General features: G+C 44.7%; 2 protein-coding genes across 2 annotated transcripts in view; one reads left to right on the top strand and one right to left on the bottom strand.

Moving 5' to 3' along the window:
- DUSP16 (dual specificity phosphatase 16) overlaps positions 1-4,789 on the top strand; it is a 31,145-nt gene extending 26,356 nt beyond the window's left edge. The window contains exon 6 of the mRNA XM_084296875.1: positions 1,793-4,789. Coding sequence (XP_084153001.1) covers positions 1,793-2,969 — 1,177 coding nt within the window. The 3' untranslated portion in view covers positions 2,970-4,789. The remainder of the gene's footprint in view (positions 1-1,792) is intronic.
- Positions 4,790-12,225: 7,436 nt separating this feature from the next.
- BORCS5 (BLOC-1 related complex subunit 5) overlaps positions 12,226-24,530 on the bottom strand; it is a 71,836-nt gene continuing 59,531 nt past the window's right edge. The window contains exon 4 of the mRNA XM_084286093.1: positions 12,226-13,234. Within this exon, the coding sequence (XP_084142219.1) occupies positions 13,004-13,234 (231 nt within the window). The 3' untranslated portion in view covers positions 12,226-13,003. The remainder of the gene's footprint in view (positions 13,235-24,530) is intronic.

Here is a 24,530-nt window from a genome sequence, read left to right as displayed (position 1 = left end):
TTAAAGACATTAGATAAAATGTTTGTCTGACACTTAACATTTAATGTCACCATTTTATTTTTTACTTGAAGTGAAAGATCTGAGGAAATATGCTTTTTTAATCTGTTTTATTTGTAAAGTGGGCTATACAAGGGAAACAAGTATTAAAATCAAATGTTATGCACGTTTTTCAATTAGAAAGAGAGTGCATTTTGAAATGAAAAACTTTGCAAAGCCTTACAACTTTGCAGGGGTCTAGGAGACTTTCTGGATCCCTTTTCATAGTTAACCTAGTTTTAAAGTTAAGAGCCTCCCATAGTTTGGGGTGAGAGGAAGAAAAAGCTGAAGGAACACGGTTGCACTTCATAGTGGAAGTTTCCACCATCGTTTTGTGCAATCTGATCTTGCAGGTCATAACATCAGCTGTTCAGATAGTTAGCGGAAAAGAATAGTGCCTGCTGTGTTTAAAAAGCTAGGTGTTGTTGAAGTTGTTTGGCAATGTCCAAAAATTCCTTTTCTTTTGTCTGTGCTTGCTTGCATTTATGCTAGTGTATACATATATGCATGAGTACACTTTAGAATTTTTATCATTCCATTTTTAATAACTGCACATTCACCTTTTGTACACATTCCCAGAGAGATTTTCTGCCTTTAATAACATTTAATTTTCTCAGTGATACATTATATGTGTGTTTGTAGTAGGTCTCAGTCATTCATTATTTGTGTGTTTGTACTAGGTTTAGCTCTTCAAGGTCTCTTCCCCTGTTAATTCCCTTGTCATCTGGTACCTTCATAGTTCCAGGAATGGCTGAAAAAAGAAAAAGAAAAACAAACAAACAAACAAACAAACAAAACACAACACAGAGGAGGGGAAGGATTTGGGCAGCTTCTCTTTTACAGATAGAAAGAGATGTACTTTAGCTATATTACAAATCGGACCAGCAAAAAGTCTGCTTCTGTATTTAACTTTGAAGTACATGACATGACTTGTAACATTAAAATGTTTCTTTCATTTGAAGTCCTGATTCAGGGAAACATTTTTAAGTATGTATTGTGTCTTGTCTGTATGCAGCTGAAAAGTAAGTTCGTGACTGGCCCATGTATGAGCATCAGGCTGCTTCCTACTGGGCTGGAGAGTACATTACCTTCTGTACTGATTTGGTTATACTGGTGCCTTTTTACTGTTGGACACATGCAGAGTTGTAAAGATGTTTTTGTTTTAATGCTGCGTTTGCTCCTTTTTATGTTTCTTTTTGATGCTCATATCAGCGGTCAATAGCAGTACAGGGTAGAAATGACTGGCATTTGCTGTGCAAGGTCAGCATATATCAGAGCAATCTACCTGACAAAGGTAAAACAGGATAGGAAGCACTGACTGTAGCAACAGCATGAAAGAATGGTGAAAAGAATATGGGATTTTTGCCCTTGAAGAGTGGGAAAGGTGGTCTACTTTCTGCTTTGATGCTATTCAGAAAACTTGAGGAGCTCTTCAATTCAGTCATACCAGGGTAGCCACGGCAATGTGGAAAAAAAAATCCTCAAACCTTGCTGTAGCCATCACAAAGAAGTAAAAAAGAATGCTTTCTTTTTTCCCATTCTTAGCTGCCTTTAAGTAAACTATGCAAGAATCCAGCATTATCTTGCTTAAAAGCTGCCCTTTCTTCCTTCCATATTACCTGTGCTTGCCAGAACCTCTATCCAAGCATCCTGACTAATTAAGATTAGGCTGTTAACCCTAGAATGATGTGAATGTTATTTCAGGTCTGAGCAGCAAGTTCTTAAAATAATTCTTTTCTTTTCCCCCTCTCTGCAGATTTGTGAAAGAAAAGAGGCCAACCATTTCTCCCAACTTCAACTTCCTGGGCCAACTTTTGGACTTCGAGAAAAAGATCAAGAACCAGAGTGGTCAGCCTGGACATATCAGTAAGCTGACACTTCTACATCTGGAGAAGAGCAGCGAGCATGTACTGGTCCCGGAAGGAGGGCACAGCAACCTCTCCACTAATCAGCTCTGCATTACCGCTACCTCCGAGATTGTGGAACAGAAGCCCATGGACTCTGGGAGCACGTCATGTGCACACTTGCCTTCCCTGGAAGATGGCCCGCTGGTACAGGGCATAAATGGACTGCACGTCTCCCTAGATAAGGTGGAAGACAGTAACCGGCTGAAGCGGTCCTTTTCTTTGGACATCAAATCTGTGTCCTACTCAGCCAGCAGCAGCTGTGTGGCTGCATCTGTTCAGGGCTTTGCCTCTTCCGAAGACACCCTGGACTATTACAAACATGCGACTGCGTTAGAGGGCAGCAGCAAGCTGTGTCAGTTCTCCCCGGTACAGGAGGTCTCAGAGCAGACCCCCGAAGCCAGCCCCGATAAAGAGGAAGCAGACCCTCCCAAGAAACCCCAGAACACTTGGCAGCTGGACAGCCAGACCAAACGGCAGCATGTGGGGAGAGCTGGCAGCAGTGCCGCCACGCAGCGGTCACTCCTGTACCCCCTCCACCGGAGCGGGAGCATGGAAGACAACTACCGAACGAACTTCGTCTTTGGCCTTTCCACCAGCCAGCAGCATTTGGCGAAGTCTGCTGCGGGGATGGGCCTCAAAGGCTGGCACTCGGACATCTTGGCTCCTCAGACGTCAGCTCCATCCCTCACCAACAGCTGGTATTTTGCAGCTGAGTCCTCACATTTCTACTCGGCCTCTGCCATCTATGGGAACAGCGCTGCATACTCTGCCTACAGCTGTAGTCAGCTGCCCACAGGCTGCGACCAAGCCTGTGCTGTGCGCAGGAGGCCAAAGCAGGGTGACCGAGGTGACTCCAGGCGTAGCTGGCATGAGGAAAGCTCTTTTGAGAAGCAGTTTAAGCGCAGGAGCTGCCAGATGGAGTTTGGGGAAAGCATCATGTCAGACAACAGATCCAGAGAAGAACTGGGGAAAGTGGGCAGTCAGTCGAGTTTTTCAGGCAGCATGGAAATCATCGAAGTGTCTTGAGGAGCAGCATACTGGCGTGACTGTATCGGATTTGCTTCCCCCTCCAGGCTGCTCCCCCGGCATTTAAGAGGTCCCTACAAATCTGAAAAGAACAAACATCACACAGAAGGTGGGGAGGGAGGAAATGTGGGGCTTCACTGTGAATGCAGTGACTAGATTAATACAGCAAGGAAATGACAAATGAGCATGAGGAGACCAAGTGCACTGTTGGGTTTTTCTTCTCCCCTTTCCTGGAGAAGGGCAGAACATTTCAAAGATTTTTTCCCTGACAGAGGAAGCAATTACATGCAATGGGTTGCACATCCTTTCAGTGTTTTCAAAAGGAAACTCTCATGGTATCGAACCATATCTCTGGTTCCACTGAAACATGCTTCTACCCATCAAAGCTAGTTTTATCCTCCCTTCCTCATGCCCCAAGTCTTCACCAGTGCACCTTAGCCCTGACACTGAGCCAACCTCTGGAGGGAGACGTTTTTTCTGTAAGAAAGGAGACTGGGAGTGATTCCAAAGGAAGTAGGGACTGGTTACAGCAAGGCTGGTCTGAAAATACAGTTCAGGCAAATGTAAATAGTGGTGTAACTATTGTTCTAATGGATAGGCTTTAGGTGATTTGTTAGAGAGCTGCTTCAGAGAAAAAAACAGTACCTCAAAAATATAAAAAATAAACTAGGGCTTTATGGCTGCCGGATGCAGGTAGTCAGTTCATAAGCAATGTGAACAAGCGATGACTAGCCACATTAGATTTTTTTTTAAAGCTGTCTACGCACAAGTGTTTCAGATGGCTTACTAGTGATTCTTCAGAAAGACAAATGAACCATACTTATGACCATTACCCCCAGTCTTTTGAAATATAAAATAAGCAGTATTTTTTTTTCTGATATTTAGCTGGCTTCTGGGAGAGGGATGTTTTTGCTTCCAAGCTATAGTGGAGTGGTTAATCCTTAGGGCTACGTGCAAGAGAAGCAGCTGGTACAAATTCCTCTTGCCAATTGCCAATTCAATAGATGGCTCTTGAAATTTTTTGTTTTGTTTTGATTTTAAAGCAAAAATTAGTTGTAAGCCTTGGTGGGATGGGCTTTTGTTCAAAACTGAGCAGTAGTGCTGAGGAACTGCTCCTCATACACAGCTCCAATCACTTGTGCGGTGAGGGCAATTCAAGTTTGTTGGTTTTTTTCCTACCCCTCCACACTCCACACCCTCGCAAACGTCCTCACCCAAACCATGAGGCTCAAGGTTTGCTGACCTCATCCAAGAAGGAGAGGTCTGTTCAGCTGTCCAGGGAAAACAGCAAGGGAACTCCAGAGTCTCATCTCATAATGTGGTGTGAAAGAAAGAGGGGTTGGGAAGAGACAGCTTTAACGGAAAGCCTGCTCACCTTCTGCGCTTGCAGATCCAAAAGAACTTTAATTTTGCCTCTTGTCCTCCGTCCCAGTTTAGGGCCTCGGTTTCCCAGTGTGCTGATGCATGATTTGGCTGCAGATGCCCCTAGCTGTGCTGCGGCTGGCCAGTGCTCTGATCTCTGATCCCCACCAGCCTGGAGGCTGTGCCAGCACGAGGAGGTGCCTGCCCTGCTGCCAGCAGGGGTGTTCCATGGGCGATTAGGCACAGCCCTCCTTGTGCTGTTTTTGACAGTGAACCAGCTGCTTCCCTTCCAGCTTGCGAGTCTTATGGTATGTTGGCTGCCATTTCGCCAACTGCTACGTGCGCGTGCTTTGCTGTAAGAGGCTTACGGTAGGCAAGGAGTGGTACCAGAGGCACAACGCAGAGCTTCAGCCATCATTCTTGTACATGGATGGAAGCTGCACACATTATTTAAGTCCTCCCCAGGGCTCCTCAGCACATGCATATGTTTGCGGGGGGGGGGAGTGGGCAATTATATTGTTTTGTCCAGTGCAGGCAGCTGAAAATTATAAATCAAATGAAACAAATACTTACACCTGGCCAACAGCTTTTAAAAAAAAATCGTCAGCGGCAAACTGAAGCCCTAATTCAAGTCAGCAGCTTGGGTTATGTGTTTTTTGTTTTTTACTATAAGTGTAGCTAGTTTATGACTCAAATCTCAGGTTTTACTGTATTGAAAAGTGGAGAAGATTTTGTCATTGTTTTGTCTTGTGGCTAGGATGTGACTTAATTTCCTACAGTGGACTGTTTAAAATAGCACTACAGCATTGATTAACTTGATCCTAAAAAGTGCAAACGACACACAGAGAGGCAGCAGCAGGAGTAGCTGAACCCAGAGGCTGTGTTCGTGACGTGTGTGTGAAATGCTGGGTAAATGCTTGTGAAAAAGGGGTAGCCTGGGCAAGGGACAGGTTGACACCACGCTGTAAAGCATGTCAGGTCTTCGCTTCTCATTAAATGTACTGCCACTTGTCTCTGCTTACATACCAAGTGAAAGTGATTACATTGCAACTATGCGTGTGTATACACACATGGAAACCATTTAGCAGTGCTCCTCTCAGCCAGACTTCAGTAAGGGCCCGTGTCTTATTTGATTTAAACCAGTTAACAGGGGTAAACACAAATCAATCCCCACAGGCAGAAAGATAGTTTTCCTAGGTCTTGTGCTCACTCACAAGTGTGTTCTCCCCTGTCTCTCTATACACACAAGTAGGTATGGTTGGGGTTTAATTTGGTTAATCTCCTTCTGAGGAACTGAAATTTGGTCATCCGGCTCCTCGTGATTTCCAATAAGCTATAGTCACCAACTGAATCAAAGCTGTAGGCTTACGTTAGGGGACAGCTTCCTGTAGGAGGAAGCCTTAAATTCATATTCTGTGCAGGGTGGTGCCCTGTCTCATTTCTGAAATGGTGTCCTATACCTGAACAATGCTGGAAATGGTTTCTAGAGGTTTGGAGAGCAAAGTGGAGGATGTGAGGGGGGTGGGGGTGGGGGAACGTGTACATGTTCAATATGAATATAACGTTTTTTGGTGTATGGAAGCTGTTTAAATGGTTCAGAGAGATGTGAGTTTCTCATCTTGTTGTGTCATGAGCAATACCTGTATGTTATGATGAAATAAAATCAGAAATGGTACCTGTTTATATAGAACGGGTGAGGAAGGAGCCTCTGTGCCTCTGGGTGCGTCTGGCTATGGTGTGTGCATTACCTGGCTGCAGGAGGACCGGCTTCCCTGTAGGCAGGGCTAGCAGGAGTCTCGTCCTTACAGTACGTATCCTTCTCTGCGGATGCATGCCTGTCCATGGATGACACAGAACCAGTGGCTTTGGACTGCTACTCATAAGCAGTGCTGACTTCACAACCACGGTACAGTTGTGAAATCTCTTACCTGCTCCTGTTCACTATACTTCTTCTGTTCTGCTCCCTCAAAGCGAAGCAATGGCTTTTTCTGTGCTGCTTCTGCGCTGATACCTTGCAACAGCTAACGCTGGAGAACTCAGTTACACCATCTCACAGAACAGCAGGCCAGTTCTCCTGTGGTTAAACTGATTGTTCGCAAGACAGCTGTGCTAGCCTTTCTGAAGCAAGTGTTTCAGTGTGTTTAAATTACCTAGGATGAACTGTGTATTTTTATTTTTGCCTCCCATACTTCTTATTTGATGAAGAATATAATCACATTAATACTTCTTTTGCTGGATTCTGCCAGTCATGAAGCACTGGGAACAACTTCTGAATGCTGAGGGAGAGGTATGCCCCTTGTTGCCCATTTAGAGAATAGCTTATACAAATGTAGTTATGTACTAAATTTAAGTCCTGCACTAGGGCATGGATGCCAAGGCTACGTCCTTAGATGGCAAAGCTCAAGCCTCCAAGTTTGTGTAGCAGCATCTTCAATCTCAGGTGAAGTAATAGAAACCTTTTTAAAGAGAATTTAAAAGCATTATCCCAGGAAGGGAAGTGCAGAAAGTTTGGCCTCTAGAATAGACTGTACTATCAGCCACAGCACAGTTAACAACCTGTGTGGCTTTTTATGCTTGCTTTCCACAACTACGAAGTACCTTCCGGCTGTTACACAAAAAGCTTGCATCCACTGCACAGTAAAACATAAACCATGCACAATAACAGTCCTAAATGGCATTAGCTGTTATCCTACAAAATAGGTTCACTTAAACACTTACCTGCTCTGGCTTCTTTCACTCTTCTCCAAGGTCTAGTTCTGACCTCAATAACTACCTTTACAGAATGCTTTCTGAAGCGTGTACTTCACCTTTTGCCACTCTTCCCCTTGCCTGCTTTGCAGGACTCGCTCCATTCTCCGTCCTATACCATCCTCTCCATCCACTCTTGACCATGCTGGTAGACAGCCCTTTACAGAGACAGTCTAAGCCCATTTCCAGTCAAAACTCAAGAGGCAACTGGAACCTGTCACATACTGTTCAACAAGACTTAATTTTCAATTCATTGATTGGTGTTACTGGGAAGGGGTCCTGGGGTCACTGTGTTCCTAACCATCACAGTTGAATTCCTAGTGAAGGGGGCTGAAAACAGCAAAAACCTCCCCTCGGTATGGATCAGGTAGCCTTGTTTTTGAGGGGGGCTGGGGAGGAGAAAAAAAAAGAGTGGAAACATTATAATGCTGTGAGCTGCTGTTTTTACTAACTACATGCTCATCTGCTAGCTGCTCCTTATGCTTGGACTCACAGCACAAGCCTTAAATAGCTTCGTGCCCGAAAGTGCTGGTATCAAAAACCCAGAGCAGGGGCCTGGCAGTCCTCCTGAGGACAAAAGCAGAGTCCTAACGGCTGCTACTGCCCCTTAAATTTGAAATTACCGAGATTCAGTAAATCTCCCTTATGTATACATCTTAATAAGACAGCCATATCCTGAGTAAACAGACCTACCTAGCTAGCCTGTATTTGTTCTTCAAGTTCCTGAGGTAAAAGTAAAGTTATTCTACAACTTGTAGATATTTCAGTATTACAATATGCCACTACTATTATACACACAAGAACACAGCAGTGAACACAGTCCGCAGTGTAGCAGCTCAGACAGGTAGGTGAATGTTCCCTTTGAACCATGCCTAGCAGGAGCTGCTGGGCCCTCAGGCCGCAGGTGTTGCTCTAAGGCAAACCGAAGTGTTTCTGCGGCTCAGCCCAGGGCTGTTCTGCACTTGGAGAATATCGATATGAGTCACAATAAACAGAAAAGTGAGGGGAGCATCTTTTACCGAGCACCCCAGGTGCAGGAGGGAAGAGGCTGTCAGCTCAGCGCTTTCTCAGTGCCAGGAGAAGTGCAGTCTGCTGCAGGTACTAATTCCTAACTCACTAATTCCCCTCTAAACAACTGATTTTAAGTTTATTGGAGTAACCTGTTCCCTGCAGGAAGTGACGTTCTCAAAGCCAGGCTTCTGTGCCCCAGCAGCAGTCAGCTCATCCCATCCCATCCCTTGCTTGTAGCGGGGCAGGGAAGCCCCTTGGCTAGGCAGCAGTTGCAAGCCCCAGGATGGTTTCTCTCAGGTCCGTGTCTGTGTGAGCAGCCACTTGCGTGCCTGACCAGGAGTCAGGTTCTGACAAAAGCTATCGCGATCCTCACTTCCCAAGGCCGCGGTGCTGCCCTACAGCAGGACAGAGACTCGCCTGGTTTGCCAGCCCTTCAGCTGTCACAGCAAGGAGCTCAGCCTGACCCCCCAGGCGCCACAGGCGCGTTCAGCAGGGAAGCTGCAGCCTCGCCCCAGTGCCAGGGCCAGTGGGTCACCCACCTCGTCCCCACCGTGAGGCTGCACGCACACAAGCAGCAGCAGCCAGTGCAGTCCCAGTCCCACCCCACTGCTGACAAGTCACAGGCACCACTGCACACATTGTTTATGTCAGCTGGACATCAGTACCAACCCAGATCGGGACAGTGTCCAAAAAAAAACCAATCATTTTTTCATTGCAGGACACACGTTTTCTTACGGTCACAAAGGTGGCTGCCCCAGCACAGCTGAAGCAGGCCATCTCCAGGGCACCAAGGGGGCTTCAATGCAACCACGTATGAAGCATTGAAACCAGTATATAACCTCACACACAGAAGTGTCTGCAGCCATCACAGCAAGAAGTGGTGTAAATGAAGAATAAGCAAGACGTCCAGAGAAACAACACACTGGGAAAAGAGCAATACCAAACATTTTAATGATGGAGCTGTGGAACATACAGCACACACACAGCTGGAAGTAGAGCAAGTCTGCAAACAGGATAATAACCCATAAACCGAGGAGCACTCACCACAAGGCTTGTAATCAAAATACACTGGCAGCTTGGGAATTGGAGAGAAGTTACAACAGTACCTCATGGAAACCGCTGGAATGCAGTCTGATACAGAACCAGGGGCTGGTTCATGCTGTAAGTGGGCCTGTGAAAATGCATTTCTACTCTTTCTATGTAAAAGCTTAGAGGAGGGGAAGTATTTTTTTTTTTTTAATATTTAAATATATTTAAATACATTTAATTTAAAATACATATATTTAAAACAAAACAAAACAAAAAAACCTTTTCTGTCCCCTTCAATGGATCTTCACAGAAACGGACCTGCAGATAGGTTGGCACTTTAGCACCCTGTCAATCCATTAAATTACAAAAACAATAAAAATAACAAAGCGAACCTCTTTGGCCAGTGTAGTCCACTGGCCCAGCATGAGGTGTCACAAGCACCAGAGGCAGCAAAGGGGGAGGTGACAACAGCAGAACCAGGGGAAGGACTGGAGCAGCTCCAGCCCCCAGGGAACCAAAGCCCCAGGGTCTCACTTTGTTCTCCAGCTTTTCAGGAGGTTTTGTATCAGGAAGCTTAGTCTGCACCCCACATCACACATCAGCTTCATTTCACATCAAGGACCAGAAATGGGCAGAAGTGGTTCTTTCCCATGGACCATTCCAGATCACTCTCTTCATAGTATTGACAATCTATCCTTCATGGCAAAAGTAATAGGTGGTACATTCATGAGGAAGACCTGAGGCCTTCTCCAACGGTGTTTGGCTTGGAAAAGGGAACTCCTAAATAGAAAGGCAATTCCAATTGCATCTTAAATCTCCAGCTGAACAGTGTGTAAGGAAATAAAGCATCGGTCTCATCTTGAGCATCACCTGCCTTCAAGATGAATCTCAAAGCAGGACGCAGAGGAAAACAAGTGAGGAGCAGACAAGCAACAGAAACAGCAGCTCAAGACCATGCGGCAGGAAATGACTTCTTGGAAAGAGGTCCAAAGACTTACAGTAAACAGAGCTAGTGACAATGTTTTAAATAAAACTATAACCCATCATTTGAGAACAGTTAGAGAGTGTACGGTACTTTACGGTACACATATGAGACTATCACCTGTTGAACGGAAGGAATCGACCTGGGTTCTTTGGAAGAGGTTGGCCTTCACATTTCAGCTCTGACTTCTTTCTGTTTAAGCTATTACATCTTTTGCAACTTACTCTTCCTGCTCAGAAAGCTCTAGCTGGGAGTCCCAGCAGCATATCCAGAAGCTTAAAAGTCAGTATCTCCCATTATCAGCCCAATACCTAGGTGTTTTATAGCAAATAACGAAGAAACTGACCTGCAGCCCATGCTCTCACAGGTTTCAGATAGGTGTACTACTTGCCTGCCCTCATTAGCACTGCAAGGACAATGCTTTGATCTGGTACTTAATAGTGTGAGGACAAATGTCTAGAGCTTTACAGGAGAGAGCATCTACAGTCTAGCCCTTGCTTGGAGATCCAGTATCGGGATCTTCCCACTGGTCTGAGCTTCCAGCACCCCAGGGTGTGGTATACCTATTATTGCATTTGACAGAGACAGGCAGCTGAATGTTGCGCATTCTGAACTTCCAGACAGCGTGATCTGGGAGAGGACAAAAATGCCTGCAGCATCTATTTAAAGTTGCTGAATATTGCAGCGTGTCTGATGGCCGGAGGCAGAGAACTATTTCATGACAGACAGTAAGAATCCTCATGTCATAGTCATGGAAAGCGGGTTTTTGCGGGTTGCTCTGTCTCATGTATGCATCAAAACTTTTTACAAACCAAGTATAAAAAATACCACAAGAGGCATGAGCATGGGTGGGAGTCTTATGTGCACAATGTTATATCCTGTGCAAGAGCACACACCTACACGTACACACGAATGAACCAGATCTGGGGTGTAAGAGGTAATGAAGTAGGCTCACTCTGCTGCCTTTCCTAGAAAATGTCCTGCTCTGTTCTTTGCCATGTCTGAAGTAGTCAATTGCTCTTCCCAGGGTACCATTCCAGAGGGCTTCCTTGCTACAGGACTCTGTTCTCAGACAATGCTCACTGGCCTTAGAACCCTGTCACTGCTACCTTTCAAACACAGATCCAAGCTGGCTGCAGTATGCATTACACAGATTCACTCCATGGCCTTTGGTTATGCAACGAAAAATAACAGCTTGTTGCTTCCTTCTACCAGGCAGCCATTAATACTGTATTAAAAAAAAAAAAAAAAAAAAGAAAAGAAAAAGAAAAATAAAAGATGCTCTTATGATGCTCTTATTCCCAAATGCTTAGAGACAATCTCTTGCTAATTAAGTACTCTCAAGTACTAAGAGGTATTCTAGCAAGCTGGCTTTGGCAAGTCACCTAGCCTCCTGCTGCTGAACTGGCAGGTGGGTTGTCAGATAGCTGTCCTCACCACAGGGAGTGTGCTCCTGAAGTACAACCACCACTCGGGTTCACAGGTATGCTCCAGCCTCCTCGCCAGCATCAGCGTTCTGGGATGTACGTAACAAACACGAACCTACCCCTGACCCAGCAAGCCCAGGGATCATCGCTTTTGGTTTCATGCTCTTTCTGCTGGGACGAGAGCTGCCATGCAACAGCAACACGGGCTGTTCAAACACCATGTCTGGATCTGTAAGTATTTCATGGCAGTGTGTAAAACATCCCCCTTTTATACAGAGAGAAACCGAAGCTCACAGTGGTGCCTGCAGCCAGCCAGCAGTCCGGTGGCAGACCTGGCAACCAAGCAGCCTCCTAAGCCCCAGCCCAGTGCCCAGGCCACGTGAACACGCAGCCTGCCGTCCAGCCGGGCTCTCGGCTTGCAATAACGCAAGAACATCCTGTTGCCTTTGGAGCAGTTTGCGGAGCACAATCCCGAAGGGCTGTGTGGTTTCAGTCATAAAACACTGTGCTCATGCGAGCTCTCAGCATGACAGCAGCTAAGCCAATGCAGAGAGCCCAAAGGACTTTTCAAGTCTTCCATACACTTGAAGATAAGGAAACAACTGCATCCCTTTGATATAAAGAGCACCAAGACATCTGCAATTAAAAAAAAAAAAAAAAAAAAAAAAAAAAGATCCCTCATGCCCACCTTTGGGATGCAAAGTGAACAGGTAGGTGCCGGCATCCATCAGAATCACCATGCGAAGTCAGGGACATGAACTGCCACCAGCTAGGGCATGGGGGTTTGCCAGGGCAAGGAGAGAGGAACATTAAGGCTTGTTTAAGAATAACAGACATACATATCTGGAACAGTTATTCCTTTACAGCCTCATAAATTAGCGAGCCCATAAAAACAGGAGCCTCAAGGATAGACATGCCAAAACCCTGCCATGCAAACCATGTTAATTATGATAATAGGCAGATTTTAATAAACCAGTTCCTGGCTCCCACACTTTCATCTATAAAACATATATATTTCCAAGGCCAGGGGATCTCAGAAATACCTGCCAGCCATCTAATTGTCTAAACCCCAGTGGCACAGAAAGCGTGTTAGAGGGTTTGTCACACCCCATATCCCTTTGAATTTTGGAAGTAAAAAGAACAGATGAAAGAACTCCTCTTCTGTAAACCCAAATCTAGTTACAGCAACGAAACAAATGTCTCAGCACGGGTGGTAGTAGGGGTGCAGGAGAGAGCAGGGCAAGACGAAGGAGATGAAAGAACGGTTATTTTTCTTCTCCAAACGAGACCAGGGAGCTCCTAGATTCCTGGCTGCACAGTTCCAGCAGCTGACGCTGCTCTTCCTCCAATGCCCTGGCAGAAAGTCAGGCAGCACGGCCGTCTGCTTCAAAAACCTGCCAGGCTGGTGTGTTGGAAGCATGTCTGCGCTGATCTCTCGAGTGTGGAAGGTGAGGAGGGGAAGCCTGCAGCATCAGCTACGACTTCAGCTCCCGGTCAGGTTTCATGCTGAAGGGCTCCAGCCTCTCGCTCTCCGGCAGCATGCTGTTCAGCCTCTCCATCAGTGGGATTGTCTGGTCGATGCCCATCTGTATACGGCGGAGGATGGCAGACATCTCGTTGACCTTCTGGATCTGCTCTGCATATTTGGCATACTTCTTCTGGCGCTCCTGCATGAAGCTATAAAGAGTTTCCACAGAGAGGTCCATCTGTTTAAAAACAACAAGCAGAGAGAGAAGCATTAAGCCAAGTGTTACCACAGGCCTTTCAGCATGCTATCTTTCCTAAAAGCATCCACAAAGCATGTTAGATGCCTCGCTGGAGCTACCAGCCAGGTACGAAAGATCTCCTCTGTTGGTGCACAGCCCATTTGTCATGAAATGGGATAAATCATAGCTGTATACCATGGAGGAGGACATATGGCCACCTATACACTGAGCATTTGATCCAAAAGTTCTTTATTTACAGGGTTGAAAGCCAACGGGTACTGCCAAGGATTTCCCCATAAACCATAGCACATCATGCAAGTTATCCAAAATGAGGGAAAATGTGGCCTCTGCCTACACCCGCATGTTTTCAGTAGAGACTGTTAATTTTCAAGCATTCAGCTCTCCATTACTTGCCAGTGCTAATTTCATTGGCTTAGCCAGGTTACTCTGCGACTGAGCCACTGCTGTTATTGCCATCATCATCTGGAAAACTCCTGCCTTGAGAAAGAACCACAATGGATTACTAGTGTCCCTAATTTCCCCGAATCCTAAAAATAAAAGTGTTATGAATGACCCCAGGAGAGACATTAGGTAAATCAGTCATGCAATTAAACACGGTAAGTACCAAAACACAGCTAGAGTGTTATTACAATTACAGGAACTGCACTGCTATTCCTGCCATTGAGTTACGAAGGTAGCTTCTGTGATTCACAGCCTCACTTTCCCTTCAGCCTTAAATCCTTCTCAGCTACGAGGAGGATCTAGTTGCTAGAACCACACGCACACAAGACAACTCAGATTGTTTAAGCTGTTGTACTCTTTGTGAGATATGCCACATAAAAACCACTCATATGAAGAGGTAAACAACAGATCTATTCCAAACCCTCAAAAAACACACCTACAACTCGGTTGCTTAAGCTTGCTGTAGCTGCGCTCGACAAATCCACTCACCATGCTGCCTCCTCCAGCCAGCACTGCCGAGTTGTGGGCACTCAGCTGGGAGCCACAACATTTCCCCTCACTCAGGACTCGGTACACACCCATGGTGGCTGCCCAGCGAAGAGGAAGGGCGCGCACACGCTGACTAGCGCTAGCCCTCTGCCTCCTGTCACCACCAGCTTTCCAGACTCTTCTGTTACCCCCAAGAAACAAAGTCGCTGCTCATGGTGGAATTGGTGCGGAGGACTCCGTGGCTGCCAGGAAGCACAGCTTCAACCAAGACCACATCTGACCTGAGGAACAGAGTCAGCCCATGCTCTCACCACAGGCACAAATGCACCCGTGCAGCACTAAAAACCAAACCGCTGCTGATCAGATCTGACTTATGCAGCATTTAACCAGCGAGTGTAATCCTCATCTAGTGTGCAGTGATTTGGGGATGCAGGGGAGAGTCTGCAATGAGGGAAGGATTTGGGGGAGGTGGTGCAAACCTGGAGGGGGAACTCCCAGGGTGGAGGGGAGCCCTGGGGTTGAGCACTGCTGTCTGGAGGGAGCTGTGTTTGCTGACAAACATCCCTGTCAAGCCCTGGGGAAGGGGCTAAGACAAAAATAGTGAGGCAAGAAAATGCTGCATTGAGAAACCTAAGTTACAAACAGCATTAAAAACACACAGCTTTCCGCTAAACTGTCAAGGGGATTAGGAAGCTTTTTTTTCTATCACCTCCATCAGAGCTGGATATAGTACCGATTAGCCTTTTATTTCTTCTGTACTTTCTCATGTTCACAGGCTGAATTCTTCCCCTGCCTCTGTGCCTTCCTGTGAGTTCCTCCCTCCACACTTCAACGCATGGGACAAAATAAAAGCCAGCAGAGAAGGAAACTCCAAATAGAGTGGAAACAATTTAAGTCTACATAGGGGTTTCAATTAAAACCCAAGCTTAATAATTTAGTAGCTTGGCGCTAGCTCTGTAAATTGGAGTATGTAAAAGCAGACCACCACCAGGTCTGCACGGGACGGAAGTGAATTCAATCCAGTGCCTAAAAACGTCCCACCTAATGAGAGACAGTGGTGTGGAGGGGCAGCCAGCTGGCACCCTGTCAGAAGTCAGCACACCTCATTAAATGGAGCAGCACGGGAACGGGGGCAGAAACCTCCTTCGTTTTCAAGGTTTTCCTCCGCAGGCAGGTTCTTCGCTGAGCCTCACAGGTCTGGGCAAGAGGCAAAGCCTGCACCTAGCAAGCTCTGGAACAACAAAGTCCCCCTTTCTCTCAATTCCAGCAATTTTCATCTGTTGACTTTTAGGCTCCTCGTGTAAACACCAGCAATGTCCAGCTATAGAGGAAAACGGGGAAGGTGACCAGCAAAAGGAAGAAGAAACGTGGAGCGGCCTTCCAGGCTCTTTGCTACTTTTGGACATGTTCACAATGGCTATAAAAAAGCTGCCTCACAAAAAAGAGAAAGGGTGGAAGTGAGCATTTCCTATGGCTTCCCTATGCCTAGCATTAAAGTTTGTCTGCTGTGGGAGGCCGTGGCAACTGCACAGCCAGCGACACTACACGAGGGACTGAAGTTGAGTAATTGTGAGGAAAGGCCAATTTTTACTTGGGCTGAACTTGGTCTTTTTAAATAGGAAAAAGAAAAAAAAAAGTTGTTTTAACTCCTGCACATAAATGCCAATGCCTCTTTGCAGCTTTCCTTGTGGCAGGCCTAAATACACACTTACATCCTTCCTGCCGCCTCCCCCCTTGAAGCGAGCTCCCAGCAGTGCCAAACCTTGTGCTTTTACCTCTCCTGGCACACAGTCCTGCTTCTCTGAGGCTCAGCCTGGGCCGGGAGCTGCAGTGCTTGGAGCGCCAACCATATTTACCCACCACAGAGACTAAAAACTGGCCTTTGGGAATCTGCAATGAACAGTGAATGCACATAAGAATCTGCTTGGTTCTCACCTATGTAATTCCATACAGTAGCAATAAAGAGTATCTGAAGAAAGGGAGCTGAGGCAGGAGTCTGTTGCCGAGGCAGTCCATGTTTTTAAGATGTCCCCAAGGGCAAGACGAACTACGTGTCCTTTTCCAAGCAGATCCCACCAACTCCTGCTGCCCACACACGAGGCCCTGCCGCAGTTCCTCCAGGTAAACACTCAGATCCCAGTTTGTTGCCCATCCTAGGCCCAGCAAGATGCTTCTCCAGGAAGCCCAGCAAGATGCTTCAGAGCCAGCAGCTTTTCTATTGCCCTAGAGCCACCTGCAAGTGTTCACCTGAGCCACTGCTTCCACTCTGCTTGCTTTCAGCTTCCTGCCACACCAGGGCAACGTGGTCACAAAAAAGACTGGACCTGAAGTGTATGAAAATGCAAGGGAACAAACACAGAAGGGCAGAGTCTAGTAGATGAGGTCTCAGTCCTAATCCTCAAAGTGAGAGACTATGCCCAGCCTGGCTACAGGGAAAAAAGCATGTTCTCAGGAGAGGGGTGAGAGCTCCCACTGCACTTTCCACTTCTGTCCAAAAATAATTCCTCCTGTAAAGCAGCAAACCTTGGACTTGTCAACCCCAGAATAGAAGACAAGTTTTTTTTTCCCCCTCCAACACTGAAAAAGATAGAAGAAGTTTGTCAAATTTTCTGTGAGGAGTACAGCGTCACCAAAAAGGACTAGTTAAAACTCAGCACCTGGCATGATGTACTTTGTTTGTACAGCCAGTGACTCCCTGCACTAGAAGTTACCAGACCCAAATCCTAAGCCCTTGACTCTTCCATGGACCACTAGCAGTGAGGCAGTAATTTATGCCTAAGCCTCACATTTTAAACTTGAAATGACATCTGCTGGGCTCTTTCTTCAAACAAAAACAGATTTATAATTACTTCCAACACCACTGCAGGATGGATATTACCCCATTAAGCGGCCTCCACCGCAGTCGCTCCCACTACGCCATTCACATTCTCAACCAGTGAGGCCTCGGGAGACCGCATTACACAGCCCTGTTTGTAACATACTGATGAAACACAAAAACAATTGAGGGTACTTTCAGACAACTTGCACACCACAAATTCTTGCATTTATTTTAGAATTCTTCTTGGCCCACACTGCTGAGCAGAATAAAGACATTAATTCAGCCCATAAAAGACTGAGGTCAGTACTGGACACTGCCCAACTCTTTTCAAGAGACCATGCTGAAAACAAACCAATGCCCTATGTACACCTAGCATGGTTTTTATTACCTCTGCCATGGACGTGCAAGTATCCTGAGATTTGGGAAACAGTGGCCACCTCTTGTTAGTTCCATAATTTGTTTCAAGAATTTAAAGTTCCAGCTAGACACATTTTCCTCAGGTTCACCAATATAAGTGGTACTTGCAAGCACAAACACAGGTTCCTTGAACTTGGAATTGAGCTTCTAGAGAGGCACTGGCATTGCTGACACCACTGAGAAAAAAACACTGATCATAAGAGGATGCCCTGACATTCCCAGCTTCACCATTCCCTCCTCAGAATGCCTGTAAGGCAAAAAGATGTTTTGCTCTCTCCATCTCCACTCAGTAACAGACTTCAAGAGCTCACCTACACTTTCATTTGTACTGTGTTCCTCTGTCTTAATAATTTGCTGATAGCTCCCATCCCCTATGGCTGCCACTCAAAAAAACACAGCAATTAGGGCGCAATCCTTATTCCAGAAAGCTCATTTGCTAGAACAATGCTCATAACACAAATAGCCTTTCCCCTCACACACTGTCAGGTGCCTGGCTGGGTTTAAACGAACTCCTTCCTGCAGCAACCACACTTTCAGCAACCACATCTGAAAGTGACAGGCAGGAGCATGACTGCATGGAGTATTAGTCATGATGTGCTGGTGTGAAAATACTTCTCAATCTGTGCACTTAAACCTGGAGACAGCTCCTCCTTCTGTACTGGCTGAAAACAAATGGGCTCAATGAATGGCTTCCCCTCACCCCACCCCACCTTTCTCTTTGATAATGTCACGCAAAGTTAGCACAATAGATTGTGATGACTTCCTGATGACGGGAACATCCTCCGTTTCTCCCACTTATCCCACACACTGGTAAGCAATAAACTTAGTGGGCAGTATCTTTGCCAGGGCAGAAAATAGACAGTCCCAGCCAAGGATCCCACAACCTTCCCTTCAGCATCAGTCACAAGTAGTTCTCATGAGTTCCTCTGCTTCACAGCCAGGTAAACAACTATAATTTGTGTTTAACTTTTACTTGCCACATGCAAGGATTACCTAATCCTATACCAAAACGTTCCTTTTGTTTCCTTTGTAATTTGTCACTGCTGTAAACAACTGCTAAGGAGTTACTCAGTGGGAGCACTGCAGGGATCACAGTCAAGTTAGAGGATGAAGAGCAACCATTTTAATTGGTGCTAACACCAAGTTTTGGAAACATTGACAAATACACCAGGACCCAACCAGCACAGCCACAAAAATCCACTTCCTTCAAAAGATCTTCTACAATAAATCCATACGTGGTCCCTTAGAGCTACTGTCGCTACATGTTAGCATCCAGCTGCACCTCTGACAGCAAGATCTAACTATTCTGGGAGGCCTTGGGTTGCCTCCAAGAATTGAAAAGAATTCAGAATTCAAAAGAATCAGAAGGTTCATTCTGGAAATTAGCTTTTCCACCTTTATTATGTAGGCCTTTTCCTGCATATTGCGTTATTGGACAGGATACATTTGTCACTGCCCCGCGTCACTGCCCCTGCGGAGGTCAGCCCGCAGCTCCCTGGCAGCTTCAACTCAAGCTGCCTCTGCTTTAGAGCGACCAGCATCCCCCTGCCAACTGGCAGGCCCCCAAACTGAAGTTATGACTGCTATCACTAACCGTTGCTAAAAAAAAGTCCTAAAGCTACGACCAAAACAATACCTACCTCTCGCCCAGCAGTAATGAGCAAGGAAGCTTCCAAGCACATTAGAAAAGCAGGGCCCATTCACAGAGGGAGCAGACAGCAAACGACACCCGGCAGCCATCTGGGTGCTGCAGATGCTATACCCAACTCCCCAGCTTGGATACGTCTCATATCACAGTCCCCTTCTGCGGGACTCATCCCCTCAACACCTTATAACTTATGATCCTTCTCTCTCAAAAGAGCTAAACAAAAACATAAGCAAGTTAAACTCCGGGCACAATTTCTCATTAAACAAAATCCAGCACAGCCTCAGGCTGCAAAGCACCAGTCCCACCCCCTCCTTCACAGGAGCTGTATCACCATTAATGAGGCCCAGTTCTGCAAGTAAGCCTGAAGGGAGAAGGGGGAAAACAGGAGAAGTTTGATCATTCCGGGCTCTCTTTTCTCCAGTGGTTTGGTTTTGTGTCAAATCAACTTGCTGAACCGACTCTTCAGTCTCACGAGCAGAGTCATCAGCTCTTCCATGTCTTCAGACAGGCACCCTTCCAGTAGAGCTGAGGAGAGGAGGGGGTTTTACTTATCTCTCTCTGGCTATTCTCCACCACTGCTATATGCCCGTGGTGTTCCTTCTCACACTGGTGGCTAAGCATGTCACTGCCAGCTGAAAACAATGCAGATGCCAAGTATCATCTCAATACCCTTTTATTTACTCTTCTTGAGTAACAGCTTGGTCTGTGATGAGGGAAACTCTAACCTAATGGAAGAAACAGACTCATGAAGACAAAATAGTCCATAAAAATGAAGGAAATATATTTCAGTGATAGTCCTCTAAATTCAGATGTGACTGGAGATGCAAGAAGAGTAGGCTGCTGGTAGCGCAATACAGGTTCTGTCACCAGCACCTCCCTGACATTTACAGCCCTTTTGCACTCTTCTCTTCATGGTGGTGGGAAGACCTAGCAGAGAGGGATTCCAGAGCGACTGATGCTTTTAAATACATAATTCTTGTGGGGGAAAAAAAAACAAAACCAAAACATGTTGATTTCATCAATATGTTTTCTGAAAGGTTATGGTAATTTTTAACTTGTAGACTTTAACAAGTAAGAACGCTTTTTCCTTTTTCTTTTTTTTTAAGAGATTTCGATTGCTGCTTTCACAGAATAATCTACGTTCATCTAAAATATCATCTCTGAAAAATAAGTCATACACAAAGATGCATCACTTCCTGGCAGTGCTACCTTAAACCTACATAAGGTTGCTCATTAAAAGGACACGCAAAAATACAGTTCTGAGGAATTCAGGATCTGCACTACTGCTCATTTATTCCTACGTGGAAATTAAAGGGGGGTGGTTCTGATCTTAAAGAGAAAAAAAAAGTTTTGATGAAATTGGAACTCCCTAAGCTAGGAGAATTTTATCAAGACTGAAATGTTATGTTCAAAAATGTTAGAAATGCTCCCATACCTCTCCTAAATGGCAAAGAAAAAAACAAACAAAAAACCCACCCAAACAATATATAAGATAAAAGAACTTCTGTGTTCGATGTCCTCACAAAACCTGTTTTGTGGAGCACAACTCCACAGAAAGGAATTGGAACATTGTAGCCTGTCTTTAATTAGCTGTTCCTGCAGAAAGAAAAATATATGTTACAGACTGATTTGTTGCTTAAATGATAATTTGCAAAACTCTTATTTCAGGCAGCTTAATAATTCTGCTACAAAACATGGCCTTCAGTTCCCTCATTTACTCATGTTATACTGCTGCCATATTACTCACCCAAGAGATTGCCAGAGCTTGAATATTATAAGGACAATAGTGCTTGCAAATGTTATTTACCCTTATGGTTTTATTTTATTATAAATCTCAGTTCTGTATTTTCAACATGTCAGAATGATTAGTTTTAAGCAAGTTCTTTTTCCTATCAAGAATAAGCTTTGATTTGAAAGAACGCCAGTATCATTAATTAGATGTTTCTCCAAAAACACAACTGTTGTCATTGTAGAGTAAAAAAGTGCCATCTGAAGTACAGTTGACATTATTAAATTTGTAAGCCATCTGACCTAATGGTATTATTCACAGCTTCACACTTGAGACCCGATAGCTGTAGCTCTTCTTCTTCTGTATGTACTTAGAAGGTCTTTACAAATTTTCCGAAAGGTGGTGCTAGCCTTTGCTAGCACCTCACTTTGCTTTAGTCAGCATTAAATTCCACGCTAGCAGACAAGTAGTGTCCTCCTCTAGAAAAAGATAAGAAAAAGCTCTCAGTTCTGTTCTCAGAGAATGCACTGGAGCTGAGTTTTAACCATTTTCTGCAGCTTGTGAAGTGGTAAAGAGATTATATAGGCCTCTCTCCTGAAGACAAAGATGGGTTCAAGCACCGTGCTGCACGTGCACAGAAAGGCAACGCATCTGGTAGCATCAGACCTACCTCCCATGTGCTGTGCAGATGGCCTCTATACATGCAAGAAGGGTAAAGCGTGAGATATGCAGGGGCACAAGCCCAGCAGTCAGGTATCAGGGATTTCTGGACATCTGACACTCCAGATGAAGCTTTTGCTCCTCTCCTGAAAGCCACAGCTCTCACATGAAATGTCCAAATCAACTCCTTCTCACTGGGAAAACTCAAACGTCTGTCAGCTTTAACAGCGTTAGGCATTGAGAATCTGAAAGATTTTTGAAAGATGTGTTTGAAGCTCTACATCAGGTCTTTCATGTTCAAACTGAACATAAAATGAGCAAGCACCACCCCAGTGATGCTGAGAAGGGGAATATCTACTCATTCATTCCAAGAAGAGTTACTTTTAAGACTGACTCCATCATATTTCCCCAGTGCTAAAGCACAGGCATCGCAGCACTTTTCTGGAGGTCACAGCATTTGGCAGTAAGTCCTTGGCTTCAGAAAAGCCTCAAGCAACTCTTGAGCACTGTGAGTTATGTCCACAACAAGCTCTGCTGAGGCCATAAACTAGTGTTCAAAACATAACGACTATATACCATCCCAAACGATCAATGGTTCAGACAAAAGTTCAACAACTGTTCAGTGGTAACTGGAATCCGTTCAGAGTATCCATTTTTATTGTATTAGGCCTCAAGTTTCAGGAAAGGCTAAGTATTTCTCCTTGTTCATGTCTACAGATAATCTCTAGAACAAATCAATCAAAAGTGAGAAGGCATTTGAAAATTTACAGGATGGGAGAACTTTTAGTTGAAAAGTTTCATCTCCAGTTCACATGTTGCTTGCCTGAGGCATAATCAAAAATTAAATTCTATGGACTGCATTAAGCGAAAGAAAAGGTTATGACCCAAGAATCCATCCTGACCTTCAAAGCTGTAGAATTCCTTGTCAGGTACTGCTGCTATGCTGATTTGTTGTACAAATACCTGAGCTGAAATTCAACTGAAATTCATCTGATTTGGAATTTTATTTTTTGGGATAATTTGCTAGTAGTGGCAATGGCTCCACAAATAGATCACTTCTTTGGTATACAAACCTCAGTTCTTGTCCACTATGCCAGTTTGGCATAATTCAATACACTTGATTACAGGGTATCCTACTATACTATAATTCAGCATTTCACACAGACTCCCAGAAGTAGATGACACATCCAGTCAAGCACAACACCCATGAGAATTAATTGCTAATAAATGCTGTTTCTTATCTCTAGAGCAGTGTTGAAATAATAGTTAATAGTGTTCTCATACAGAAACATTCATGCCCCAATGGCAAACAAGCACTAAGGAAATCCCACCCTGCATATAAAGCAAGATGGGCAGATTACTTGCACTAAAACTGTGTAATATTTTCAACATGAAGTCATCTCTGCAGATCACATCTGATTGTTATCAGAATGCTAATTATAGAGCTGCTAACACAAGGTCAACCCTGCTCCCCCAACCTACCACACAGCATCTTTAAGTCATCAGTACAACTCCAAATATTTGCAAATAATACTGGCTAACACATCTCTAAAATGAACGTCAAACTGCTGAACAGCTTTTTAGCTAACATTCAAAACAAAACAAAAACAACAAAAACACCCACAACTCTCACCTAAGGGTAGAATTGACACCCTGAAAATTTCAATTCAACATTCAAACAGGAGGTAATCATTAAAAATGAAAGCCTATAAAGGTACCTTTCCTGTATCCCGCAGCGAGGGAGAAGAGCATCTTCAACCTGTGGTAACTTAATTAGAAAGAGAAGTCATACTACTTCTGGCCTTCACTTCACTAGGCCAACTGAGCAAAGCTTCTCCAGTTTCTTCCCAGTGCTTCTCCAGTCCCCAGGCATCTTTATAGCCCTTACGTTGTATTCATGAATTCTCCTTCCTTGAACACAATGACTGCCTTGCACTGTCAGAAGAGATTGTCTCACGGCCTTGTGCAATCCCATCAATACACTCCCTTTTCTCATGGCGATACCTTGTGTGATACACCCCAGGCAGAGATTTGCATTCCTCCTGTCTTAAATCTGTTCCATGCACAAGTTCAGTATCAGATCTGCTAACTCCAGAATGGACTTTAATACTTCTTATTCCTCTTAGAAGCTCTGCGATGTTTTGTTTTGTTTTTCTGTCTGGAGAAACAAGGTTAGTATAAGAAACCAAATTTCCTAGTTTAAACAAGCTGTCAGAAGAATCTGAATTCTATTCCTTGAGGTACCTGATAATCCTAAACTCCATGCACTAATAATATGAAAGTGTTAATATGAGGCTTGGAATGCTAGACTTCTGATCTTCAGCGCCAATCTCTTAAGCACTGAAGTTCTATAGTAATGCAAACCTTTCTGACTGCAAGATGCTTGATTAAGTTGAATTTTCTACTCTTTCTTGGAAATGAGGTGGTGGAAAGGATTCCTATTCAGATCTTTTCCCAAACAGCCATAAGAAAGCAAAGTACTTGAGAAAGGAACATGATAGAACTGATTTCTCACACACATTCTGGAAATGAGGGACTGGTCTTTTATGTGAAGCAAATGAAGCCATGTATGTTAATGCAACAGATTTTAACACCACAAGTGCAAACAATCTTTCTTCCTCCTTACTAACTGCTGGATCACTTCACAGCATTCATGTATAATGCATCACTGGCCATCTGCCTAGGCCATATGCAGAAAAATAGTAATTTCATTTATTAAAATAATAATGGTGAAGATTTTTCAAAAGCAGCTTCCCATTCTGACGTTGGCTGGTTAAGACATCGCCCCACCACATGAGAATTCTAGCTACTCGCACATTAGGCTGGAGAAAGAAAAGCAAGATCAGCTAAAGGACATGAAGGTAGTTTCTAGTGTAACACTGCACATTTATTTCTGCATGATGGTGCGTGTTCAGTTAAAATTCCAGTCTTTATAAATAACACTTCATCACAGACGAAGGAAGAAATAAAGAGCCTAATAGATGGCCACAGTCTTCAATCTCAAAATTCCTAGATGCCAAAGAATATATTTAATGTACTGGTTTCTTCGCAGAACACTATGTTCCCTAGCACA

This window comes from Netta rufina, assembly GCF_964035555.1.
Source record: "Netta rufina genome assembly, chromosome: 1".
NCBI lineage: Eukaryota > Metazoa > Chordata > Aves > Anseriformes > Anatidae > Netta > Netta rufina.
Note: the sequence above shows the minus strand (reverse complement) of the source record. Positions and strands in the feature narration are given on the sequence as shown.